General features: G+C 45.4%; 1 protein-coding gene across 5 annotated transcripts in view; it reads right to left on the bottom strand.

Annotated features, from left to right (window-relative positions):
- Window positions 1-12,050, bottom strand: part of LOC8042806 (rho guanine nucleotide exchange factor 10-like protein) — a 74,156-nt gene that overhangs the window by 36,456 nt on the left and 25,650 nt on the right. For all 5 annotated transcript variants that reach the window (XM_042290780.1, XM_042290777.1, XM_042290778.1 and 2 more), the window contains 8 exons: window positions 11,571-11,687; window positions 8,498-8,590; window positions 7,533-7,703; window positions 4,759-4,842; window positions 3,537-3,628; window positions 2,542-2,720; window positions 1,451-1,563; window positions 301-425 (listed from right to left, as the gene is read on the bottom strand). In XM_042290780.1, coding sequence (XP_042146714.1) covers window positions 301-425; window positions 1,451-1,563; window positions 2,542-2,720; window positions 3,537-3,628; window positions 4,759-4,842; window positions 7,533-7,703; window positions 8,498-8,590; window positions 11,571-11,687 — 974 coding nt within the window. The remainder of the gene's footprint in view (window positions 1-300; window positions 426-1,450; window positions 1,564-2,541; window positions 2,721-3,536; window positions 3,629-4,758; window positions 4,843-7,532; window positions 7,704-8,497; window positions 8,591-11,570; window positions 11,688-12,050) is intronic.

Here is a 12,050-nt window from a genome sequence, read left to right as displayed (position 1 = left end):
CAGTTCGCCAAGTTATCTTGAAATGGTGTATAGTGTGCGCCCCGAGGTCCAGCAAACTCGGAGCACGCATTAGTTTGGTAGAAACGCTATCATCATAATCCAACCAGTTTCGGTTTCGCCCGCAAATCGAAACATACGTATTGTAACATAAATAATGGGGAAAAAAAAAAAATTAATTTTTTTAGCAAGCATTTATTTTGGGATTTGCCTGTCCTAACCAAATAGAAAAAAATATTATTACTTTTAGGTTTATTGTTTTTTTTTAGCTATTTGGTATGCGACATGCGTGTATGCCCTCACTTGGACTTGTGTGGCAGTGCCAGCTGCAGGCAGCAGCTGTCCAGCAGGGTGATCTCCTCGTCCTTGTGGCGCACCGCTTCCTGGATGCTGCGTGTCACGCTCTGCACCGTCTCGCACGTGATCTCCTGGGGATGGGGAACGCCGTCACAACTTCACACCGCTCTCTCAAGCCATGTCGCCTGCCGGTCATCCCCACAAAGACGGCGGCCGAACGACGACTTGAGTTGTGCCTTACATTCTTTGATTGTATTTTCATTGCAAGAAGCGTGCCTAAAAATATCTGTAGAAAAGCCTTTTTTTTTTTTTTTTTTTTTGATTAGACATTTAGTTTTTATTTTTTTAGATTCTTTTGAGGTATGACCACCAAACCACAACGCCATTTGGAGACCCTATTATTAGAGATTGTGACCAAGACATAGTTCGGACTACCAAAAGAAATAGAATCATAGACACTTCTTGCACAAGGCACGGCAAGCAACATTTTGCAAAGTTTGTCTTTGCAAAGGGCTCCACTTACGAGTATTCCACCAAAAAGGATTAAACCGTAAGGCGACATTAAATGGCATCCCGGAAATTCCACACAACGTGTTCGAAGCAACAAGTTTTTGCCTTGTGGTTTTGTTCTCCAGTAGCCTCAAAGCATAAAGCACATGCTCCATTTGTATGTTGCTAGGCATTAAGGCCCGTTCACAGTCTTGCGACCGAGTAAGACCGAGAAAGACCAGACCGGTTTTTAAGCCTCTTGCAATCTCTTAGGACCAGCTCCGCTGCAACGCATCCGGTCCTAAGAAGTCACAAGAGGCTTAAAAACCGGTCTGGTCTCTCTCGGTCTTACTCGGTCGCAAGAGTGTGATTGGCGCTTTACGCTTTGTCCTAATCAAATGTATGTACAGTAAAACCTCGTTATAACATAGTTGAAGGAGCGGTCGTAATTATTTCATTATAACCATTAGTTTGTTTTAGCCACTGTCCATTTCTTCCCACTATTAGCAAGCAAGGGGAATTATGATTGCTTTGTTATATCCATTAGTTTGTTATATCCCATTTTGTTATAACGAGGTTTTACTGTACTAAAACATGGTATTCATTCACGAAAGAAAATGTGGACATCTCTCTCTCTAGAGAGAAACAAGGGCATACTATATCTCACCGGGTAAGGCCTCTTGAGAGACGTGACTAGCACGGATATCCGACTCATGACCTCCAGGTCGTGGACAAGGTCAGTCAGCTCGTCGTAGAGAATTTGCATCGACCCAGAGCACTCTGTAAAAGCAGGAAAAAAAATAATAATAATGTCGAATTTTGCAACAATCTGTCCAGAAAACACATCACTCATGTTTGCCACCTGAACGGCCATCAAAATACTGTTGGCTAACGTACTGCAGCGCTTGAAACAAGTTATTTTTAACGACTAATTCTGACGAACTTCTCTTTGTGTTAACTTCACCAAAGGCTAGAAATAATTAAAAAAAAAGCCCATATGTGATTTTTGAGTTACAAGGTAAGCCGAACGTGATTCATCCTATATTGCATGATATAGGTCACATGACCTTAGACAGTCAACATGCAGACATTTAATGCACAGCTGCTAAAAAGCATAGGAAGAATAACGCGAGAGCATTCGAACAGTGCGCATGCCGAGTTGTAACATCTCACAGGCCCACTCAACCTATACTGCAGAGACGTATTTACTCATATGTAGGTCGACTCCAAATGCAGGTCAACCATAATTGTCGCCAAAAATAATAAAAATAACTTTTAAATATTGGTTGACCCTGTTTTCTAAATATGTAGAAGGGAAGGAAACTCGTGCACACAATTATTTTAAGATGCCCTTGGTCTCCCTGGTTGAAACTCGCTCGTCGACTGCAATGGTCACATCGTAGTCGAAATTTCTAAAACAGTCGACCCGGTGCCTCCACGCTTGCAACAAGCTTCGCCGCGTTTCAACGGCCAAGCAGGTCAAGCTTCGCCGCTCTGCTCTGGCACTCTCGACGAAACGTGGCAAACAAAGCACAGCATCTCCATTGGATCAGTGGGCTCGGAAACTCTGCTCACAATTCAAGGCTGCCCAATAATATTATAAACAAGTGTAAAAAAAAAAAAGAATTAGTAGTTTTGCATTAATTTACGGTACAGTCGCAGCGACTCACGTCACGGCGAAGTCGTGGGGCATCGGCGCCGCATTCACGCGCTGGTGAGCGCATGAACAAAGTCGTTCCCCGAGCCGCCCTTGCCTACCTCCAGGGTTGCCGATGGGAATGAGGCGTCCGGCCGAGTTGCGTGCTCTCCCCGAGGAAGCGAGCAGATTGCGTGTGGCAGGGGCAATGTCCTCCTGCACGTCCACCTCCTGCAGGGGCACGGCCCACTTGAGGCTCAGGCGCTCCCGACCACCCGTGTGGCCACCCTCCGAGGACGGCCTGTGCAGGAGGAGAAGACACGCAGGTCGATCCAACAACAATTAACACACTGGAAAAACAACAGAAGAAGGAACCTCGCATGTCTCGTTTCATATTGACAAACTTTCATCGCTTGTTCTATACTGACAAACTAATATCACACTGCCAGAATTTCTACCATGAAAAACACTCCAGGTCTGCCGTTACAAATTCCCCAAGAAATCTCTCAGCTGTGTCTTTTTCATGAAATTTTTCATTGAAATGTTACCCTTCGTCATAAACTACTTACTCCGCCTCTCAACATATCTGCTCGCATTGGTCATAACTATAAGGTTGGTATTCCAAATATAATTTGGTTATTTAAATATTCTTTCAGGCCTCAAGCACAGATAGACTGGAACTACATTCCCACCTCGTCTGCAAACATCACTGATATTGGTTGATAAGGAAAGCGTTCGTAATGGGAGCCATCCGTAATAATGAAGCAAAAATGTGTGTATTTACCCGGTATGTCCCGAAAATTTTGCCCACAAAGCGGGGTGTCCCTGCTAGTATTGTTAATAAAATATGACGGTACGCCGGAACACGCAAAAGATGAAAATAAGAAAGGGAAAAACTAACAGGGCAACAAAGATGGAGGGGCATTCCAGCCAGCAGGGAAAGTAGGCAGTTAAGTGAAAGTGGTATTCTCACGGCCGCTCGTCTGTTGGGAAACAGAGAGGTGGCCGTGAGATGCCCCTCTTGTATGAAGTAGAAAGACTCTTGAAGCTATTGCATGAGTGCAAACCAGTCAAACTAAAAAAGCCGCAACAAAGCAAAAGTTTGCGTGTGTCTTACCTCGACGTGACGGTGACGCAAACAAGAAGGTCGTTCAGCAGGAAAATGCGACGCGCCTTGGACTTGATGACAAGGCCACTCTGATCCACCTCCTACAAAGAAACGACATTGCGTGTTAGTGAGGGGAAGTATGTCTTCCAACATCATAGCCTATAAGGTATCACTTATTCCTATCAACTCGCTCTCACTCCACTAGAAAAAGCTCCTTCTTTTAAATACCTTGGCGTTCATTTCACTCCCGACCTGTCATGGAAAACTCATACTGAACATATAGCTTCAAGCGCAAGTAAAACCTTCATATTCTTAAAGGGCACTGAAAAGAAAAAGAAAAAAAAAGACTTTTTAAAAAGTCTGGTTGGGATGACAAAAAATAAATTCTATGCAAAAAAAAAGAATATTTTTAGCAATATTGCTGGCACGAGATTTATTTCAAATTCTGCATGCAAAGTCCATGACGTCATGAAATGGTCATACACTGTCTCCACCTCAACGTGGTGGCCAAACCAATTTACCTCTCCTCCATGCGACTGAAATGCCAGGAGAGAAAACAAGTTGAAAGGAGACGACTACAAACTAAATCATGTGTTGCGCCCTCAATATCACTTTAAAATTATTTTATTTTTGCGTAAAATTTATTTCTTGACAAGCAGATCCTAACTACACTGTTTAAAAAAATATTTTATTTTTAAACAGTCTAGTTAGGATACGCATGTTGAGGAATAATTTTAGTGGCTTTTAAAGATGCCATCTTCATCAGGCTTCACCAAAGGTAAAACAGCTGTCATACTGCACTCTTGTCAAATCCAAACTGAAATACGCCTCTACCATCTGGAACCCTCATCAGACTTATCTCTCCGACATGTAAGAATCAATTTAGAGCTAACACTTCTAAAAATTCACCCCTCATTTTGTGTATAAGTGATTGGAATGCATTGATGAAAAAACAGTTAGGGTGCAGGCAAGCTGGTGTAAGTTTACCACTTTTTAGACCACCTGAGACTGGATGGAAGAAACACGACGACGTTGAGACGCCGTCGTGTTTCTTCCACCCAGTCTCAGGTGGTCAAAAAAATTGAATGCATTACCAGAATCTCTCATAACAATAGCTGATCATCCTTTGTTTTCAATAGAGATCACTCGACATGCGTTTTCACACTAGAATAACCAAAAGCAGGGCAGGAGCCACTGGCACAAAGAAAACAGGAGGCAAGGAGCCACTGACCAGCTGAAGCACGTCGTCCTGCCGTAGCAGGAAGTGGTCGGCACCGTCCACAGATGTTGAAGAAGCCGCAGCCGCAGCCAATGCCTTGAGAAAAGGAATGGTATATTCAGCCGGGGGGATACAGAATGGCTGACTGTCACACTCTGCCACCAACTTTAGCAACAAGAAAAGGTTATTTCAGATGTTATGGTCCTAGCAGTGCCTTGACAATGCATGCATGTTCAAAGCTAGCACGATGAAAAAACATTGTATGTGCTGAAGGTCGAAGAAATCAAAGCCCCTTCCCCCCCCTCCGTCATTCTATAAAGCCCTCAGTGACTATTACTACACTCAAGATGTTAGCATTCTATGACAAAATAGCTCCGTTTAAGTCATTGCTTCAGAAGATATAAGTCTGCCACAGAACCAGTTGGACGGCCATACACATCACAAATGGAAGCATGATCATAGACAAAATTTCATCTTTTGAAAGCAGAGATCCCAATTCGCTGCTCAACGACTTAACTTGGCATCTTCAAAAAAATGAGGTTCTGGCCCCTGCCACAGCTAAGCCTAAGAGTTTTTGAAATATTTCACTAAAAAGCTAACCAGCCCTGGCAACGCTTTTATTTGAGCCTGTCCTAAATAAGATCAAATAGTTTGCGCTCAATGACTTAACTTGGCATCTTCAAAAAAATGAGGTTCTGGCCCCTGCCACAGCTAAGCCTAAGAGTTTTTGAAATATTTCACTAAAAAGCTAACCAGCCCTGGCAATGCTTTTATTTGAGCCTGTCCTAAATAAGATCAAATAGTTTATTTCGAGCAAACTGTCCCAGGAGTCACCTAGCAAGGCCTCAAAACTCGGTGTCGACACATTGCAAAGAACTTTCTGAAACCGTCTCACAATGCCTCTAAAGTTCCAGGGTTTCTCGAACTGGGTTCCAGGGAACACAGGGGCTCCACGAGCTGGTCTCATGGGTTCCACGAACACCCAAATTGCAACCCACCCCTCCCCCACGCCAAAGGCTGCGCGGCAGGACCATGCAAACGCCTTCATCTCACTTTGTATCGACATCGCGATTGATATGGTGGGGATATATGGGAAACAACACAAAGAAAATTGCCTACAATTGTGCATCTGTTGCTTCTCGGTTGGCAAATATAGTGTAGACCGCATAAAACGTATGTCACGGGAGTCGCGAAAATCTGCACTATAAGCGGTACCGCACTATAACCAAAACATCAATTTTTCAGGCCAAAATACATGGCATGAGACAACTTACCTTTCTAAAAGAATTTATTTTATGTTAGATGAAAAATAAAGCTTAGTTTGAGGAAAGTCTTTATTTCACTAGACTAGTACACTTCTCTCTCAAGTGTGTCGCACATTTGAAAGAAATGAGCGACTTTTGCCTGGAGCAGCCTTTTAACGGCGTCGCGGGTTGCGGACGGACGTTGCGAGCGTTCAGGATTGCTAACCCTAATCACTTTTCTCCGGCGATGAAAACGCGTGAAAATTCGCATCCTTTATAAGGTACGCGCCAGTAATACCTTCAACTTGAGCACGGGCATGAAATGCTCCAAATAAAAAATCCGGGCGATGTTCGCAAACACAAATGCCTAGAAAGCACCACTGTAGTCGAAATAAACAAACACGACGACACGGGCGTTTCTCCCGTCTTCAGAGTGCCGCCACGACATCGCCGCACAAGTAGGTGGATCTTTACGTGCTGGGTTATCATAGCGACACACAACGAAAATTCACAGTCAAGGATAGCGCTTTTACGTGGAACGATGAGGTTCCACCACTACGTCGACGATCACAACCTACGCCATGTTCGCAGATAGAAGCAGTCGGCCCACGACCGGCATGCAACGCGCGCGAACACTTCTCCTCGACCTGCGATTGGTCTGCGGTTGCAGTTGTTTACAGTGGAGGGACGCACGCACGTGTACGACACGTGCGTGCGTCCCTCCGTCACTATGGCAACTGAAGCCTCTCTCTTCGCTTCTCCCCGCTTCTTCGAGCAACCTCCTTGCCCCGCGAGTGCCACTTGCGGCTAGCGCCGTTATCTAGTGTCGTACAGGGAAGCGTGCTCACTGCAGTCAGTCGGCGCGGTCGTCGGGCTGTTCTAAAAACCGCACTATAACTGGTATTTTCCTTCGCGCGCCTGCATTTTAAGCGGTATGTAAATACATGGAGTTCTATGGGAGGCGAACCGGTGGTTTAAAAAAGCCGCGTTATACCCGGTTCTGCACTATAAGCGGTTACGTTGTAAGAGGTCTATACTGTATGGAGGGGGGGAAGGGGTTCTGCGGCAGTTTTTGAGGCTTCCTGGGGTTCCGTGGGACCAAAAAGTTTGAGAACCCCTGCTTTAAACCATGGATTTTCAAACTGAATTGCAAGGAACCTAGATGTCCCCTAAAGCATGCTCATGGGTTCCCCAGAGCTCCTAAATCTTCTCGACCCTCCTTGAAGTAAATAGTTTTTTTTTCCCCCTGTTTCATCATTGTTTTAGAGATCTGAACCATCCATTGATGTATAACTATGAGCCAGACACTCCCTATTATGCATGCTATCATTTAAAAGGTCTGCAGGCTTCTGTGATGCTTTATTAAACCACTGCCGAGACCACAGGGGCTCCTCAGCTTCCAGTCGAGACAGCCGATATCAAACTAGCTCTAAAAACTGTCTAGAAGCTACCCTGCAGTTTAGACATTGCCATTCCCCCCTCCCCCTCCCCCCCCCCCTCCTTGCCTCTTAGCCAAACTCAGTTATAGATTGCTTGGCATACCTTCAGGGAAAACTTGGACTCCAGGGAGCCCAAGACCTGAAGCACGGCGTGGTGTTGCTCAGCGGCCCGCTTGCGCTCGTTGAGCGCTTCAGCGAGGAGCTCCAGTTGGGTGAGCGCAAGCTGCAGGGACATGCGATCCAGGTGGCCTTTGGGAGTCTGTTTCAGCAGGTCCTGCACCGGAAAACGACAGAGTTTTGGGTGACCCTGCCACTTCCGCCTATGTTGCTAAAGCAGAAGTAAAATTAGAACTTTTGCACAAAGTGAAACTATGTAGCAGGTCCAAGCCCCTTAATAGACGAAGAGCATGTTGGTGCGGGCCAAGATTGAGGAAAGAATAAACACGCGAGTTGAAGATGACACAATCGCATCTTTCAACTAGCAACGGACATATAGGAATTCCAAAGGCAAGCAACCAATATAAAAGCGGGAAAATTGAGGAAAGGAAAAGTAACTTTCCTTTTTCTCGGTTTTTTTTCTCTTTAATTGGCTGCTTGCTTTTCGAACTCTTATATGTCCGTCACTAGCTGAAAGATACGGTCGTGTCGTCTTTGTCCTACTTGTTTATTCTTTCTTTCCCAAGATTAGGAGGTAACACAAAGTTATACTAAGACAAAGCTTTCAAACCACACCCACCCTCCCATAAAAACATAATTTGACAGTCCTCAACAAAGCATTCCAAAGCTAGCGCCACTCCACCTTGTACTACCGAATACAGTAAAACCCCGTTATAACAAAATGGGATATAACAAACTAATGGATATAACAAAGCAATCATAATTCCCCTTGCTTGCTAATAGTGGGAAGAAATGGACATTGGCTATAACAAACTAATGGTTATAACGAAATAATTACAACCGCTCCTTCAACTTTGTTATAACTAGGTTTTACTGTACAACCCCTATAACAACAAACAGCTCAAAATAGGGCAGAACTAAGAGAGGCGCTAAAACGGAACGAGGCATCACCTGTAGGAGCAAGATGAACTGCGGGAACCTCTGGACAGGCTTCACCATGAGCCCAAAAAAGGAGAGCCGGTCGGGGCTGTAGATCTGCTTCATCTGCTCCGCGGAAAGGAACAACTCGTGAGCATGGCCGGCTACGCAAAGTCACCCACCTATACAGTGAAATCTCGTTAATTCAAACTAACACGCAGGTTCCGTCCTATGTGTTTACAGGAAGAAAACTCCCGGTAATTCAAACTCGGCATTATTCAAAGCTCTGGTTCCCCTCGGATTCCAATTACCGAGATTACACTGTATTTACCGACCCGACTGTGGTCAAATACGACAGAGGGTGTGCTCGATATATATAGACATCTGACATTCTGCTTAAGTCTCAAATTCGTTTTATAACAGAGTAATATAGCGTTTCTAACAAAACTTGACAAAACCGGAAAGTTGACATCCTTTTAAGAGCTGTTGATATAACGTTTATATCAAAAAAAATTTTCACCCGACAGAAACTAGGCAAAAGATGGATCGGATACCTGACCCCATTTCTGAATTAGTTCCCATGTCTAAAGTAGTTATACATAAAGCCCGAAGGGCGAAAATTTGGTAGGAAGAACTTGGAAAAGAGTCTCCTGAAAACCTCAGAACGGCATCTGACATTTCACTGAGAGATCTAGTCCAGAAGAAGCTAAGTTTCTTAGTGAAATGTTAGCAAAACATTAGCTCCTTCTATGAGGTTTGAAGAGATTCCTTTCAAGTCCAAGCTATACATACCTACTAGTATCTAGAAAGTAGCAACATCACCGAAACAGCACATAATTATGGTGCCATACAAACACCAGAACAATTATTGCACAAATCATGGGTCCCAAGTAAAGTAAACAATGTGGCATTCAGCAGTCAAGAATATGCAAAACAAATAAAAAAAGACATTCAGACAAGATATGTCTCAGCAAAAGGAAACAAGATCATCAAAGGTGCTTCTAAAGCTGAGCAAACATGGAACGGTGCTAATCTAGCTACAGTGCAAAAACCAAACAAAAACGGAAGGGAACCAAAAAATAGGTGCGCATGTGGGTGCACATTCTAAGTCACGCTGCATGTACAGCATGCCGTGCACTGTGAACGACATTGCCCGTCTTCTACAGGCAGGGCAAAACACAGCCACCGGAGAATTCACGCAGTCTTTAGTTTTGCAAAGCAGAGATAATCCAGTCCATTCCTGGGTACCTTAATCATAACACTCGGAGCAATTCAGACAAGCGGCCACCTGTAGCTCCGAGGCAAAGCGTCAACCTACGGAGATCCCTCGGTAGCAGGTTCGAATCCCGGCCGCGCTACCCAGAATCTGGCAGAGGCTTATGGCGGAGAAAGCACCCTGTAACCGAGATTTCGGTTACACTACAAAAATAACCCAGGTGGTCGAAACTAATCCTCAGTACTCTGTTGGGCGTGCCAGGTACCCTTCGTTGCTTTGGCACATAACACCCTCAAATTTTAATTTTTTAACTCGGACAAGCTTCTCGCTTTAATCAAAGCCTCTGTGGTGAGCCTTCCAGCATGAGAGCAGAGCTATGACAATGAAGGAATTCAGATGCTCACCATTAGGCACTTTATAAGACTATGCCTAAGACTGCACAGTCCCATTTCATCACAGCTGCCGTAAGCTGACCACACAAACTTTTGCAGCAAAAGTATGAAATGGATGCTATGCGCATAGTCAAACAAAAACCACTATAACCACTGCAAAAAAAAAAGTTCTTAAACTACCAATGATAGCTACAACGCAGTTGTGAGAAAAATTAACTCTCGAGTGACAAAACAGGGCACTGCAAGACAAAGAGTGCACACTTCTATGCCTGTAACAATGCACCGGGGCACACTCGGTCGGGAACAAACAATAAGATGCATCTTGCAATTTAAAAACCAGAAAAAACCAAGGAATCCCAACTGGGGTTGCAGCACACCAAAGGGATCAGGCACTGTGGACCGGTTGCAGTTCGGATGGGCACACGGGTCACCGCTAACGGTGGTGGCGACGTAGGGAGGTAACGGTGGTTGGGTGAAGCAAAAACAAACGGGGTGCATCGCACGGCATTCACGCTCGCCACTCGGCGAAAAGAGCCTCACCTTGTACGAGTCCCTCCCTGGACCCGCTCCTTCTTCACAGGGTGGGGGAGCGCGTGACTGAGTGCCACAAAACACAAGCCAGTTCTAGCAGTGGACCTCAATGCTTGCAGTTGATCAAGAGCTGCTTCCTACACACTGCGTTCGAGGCTCGTGTTATCTCTGCCTAACTTAAAGTTGCAAGGGAGGTAGTCTAGGCATGGTAACCTCCAGAAGACAGCATTTCCCAACACGTGCAACGGTCATTCGAAGTAACCGTCGCAGGCTGAAACCATTTCGTGGATACCGAAATTCGAAAGCGATTTGTCGCACAACTGCTCTTTTTTTTTTCATCCAACGGCTTGTGTACCCAATATGCCATCCTGTCAGGTTCCCCTTGGGAAGTACTAGAAAGCTTGTATCCACTGCCCCAAATTAAGACACACAGGTATTGTCAACAAAAAAAATTAAGAGTCCACAAATGAGAATTTTTGACACAACCATACAACCCAACCAGACAGACTTCTGTCAAATAAGTTGATGCTTAAATGCAAATGTAAAACACAACCAGATAGAGACATGCCCCCCCCCGCTCCCCCCAGGTTTCTTGAACACCTAAATCCTCTTTCTTACCCCCAAGCCAATTGTTTTTCCAGTTTAAAAAATTTAAGCATAACTGAGCCACTCATTGATGCAGAATACAACCAAAGGCTCTCATTCCCTTTTCCTTGAGTGCACATTGTTGTTATTAACAAGCTTGTAAAACTCGTTGACTTCTCAACTTCCTCCTTCCAATGTCAAGGGAGGTGGGCTCCTCCACTCTTATTCGAGGCAACTGGAGCTTCAAATTGAGATCAAACGGTTGGGGTGCCCCCCTCTCCGGAACATACACAAAACAAGCCGTCCCTTCGGATACCGAGATCGAACACTTCAAAGACGGGCAGGAAGCCACGGTAGATGCTCTGGAAAGAGGCAAACACACCTTGAGGAATTCGGAGAAGGCCGACTTGCTCTTGGCGGCCTGCTTGGCAGTCTCCATGGCGGTGCTGAAGTTGTTGATGAAGTCGCTGTAGATGTCGAGCACCACCGACTTGGAGAACTAGAGTGGGCGCACCGAGGAAAGGAGACGGGACGAAATTTAGAAATGGACGCACGACACCCCTCACGTTGCCCGGAGGGCGTCTCCAATTGGCGCATTTGCCACGTCTTCAAAAGCAATCCCTCGCTTTCTGCCCAGTGAAATCGCAGAAACATCACACCGCCGACCGCCGCGATCCTGGCACTGCCGCAACAGACGAGGTGGGTGTGGCAGACGTTTGTACCACCGCTGGTCGCCCCACGGCCGGTCGACGGAAACCAAAGCGGACGCGAGATGGGATGCCGCATGTAGAAAGCTTCTATAGGTGACAAGAGGTTGCCAGAGGTGAAGTAAGAAGTGTGGATGGACATGCCCCCCACTGAT

Source organism: Ixodes scapularis, unplaced genomic scaffold, assembly GCF_016920785.2.
Source record: "Ixodes scapularis isolate PalLabHiFi unplaced genomic scaffold, ASM1692078v2 PGA_scaffold1__304_contigs__length_218370807, whole genome shotgun sequence".
NCBI lineage: Eukaryota > Metazoa > Arthropoda > Arachnida > Ixodida > Ixodidae > Ixodes > Ixodes scapularis.
The sequence above is the reverse complement of the archived record's forward strand: the minus strand, read 5'-3'. Positions and strand labels throughout refer to the sequence as shown.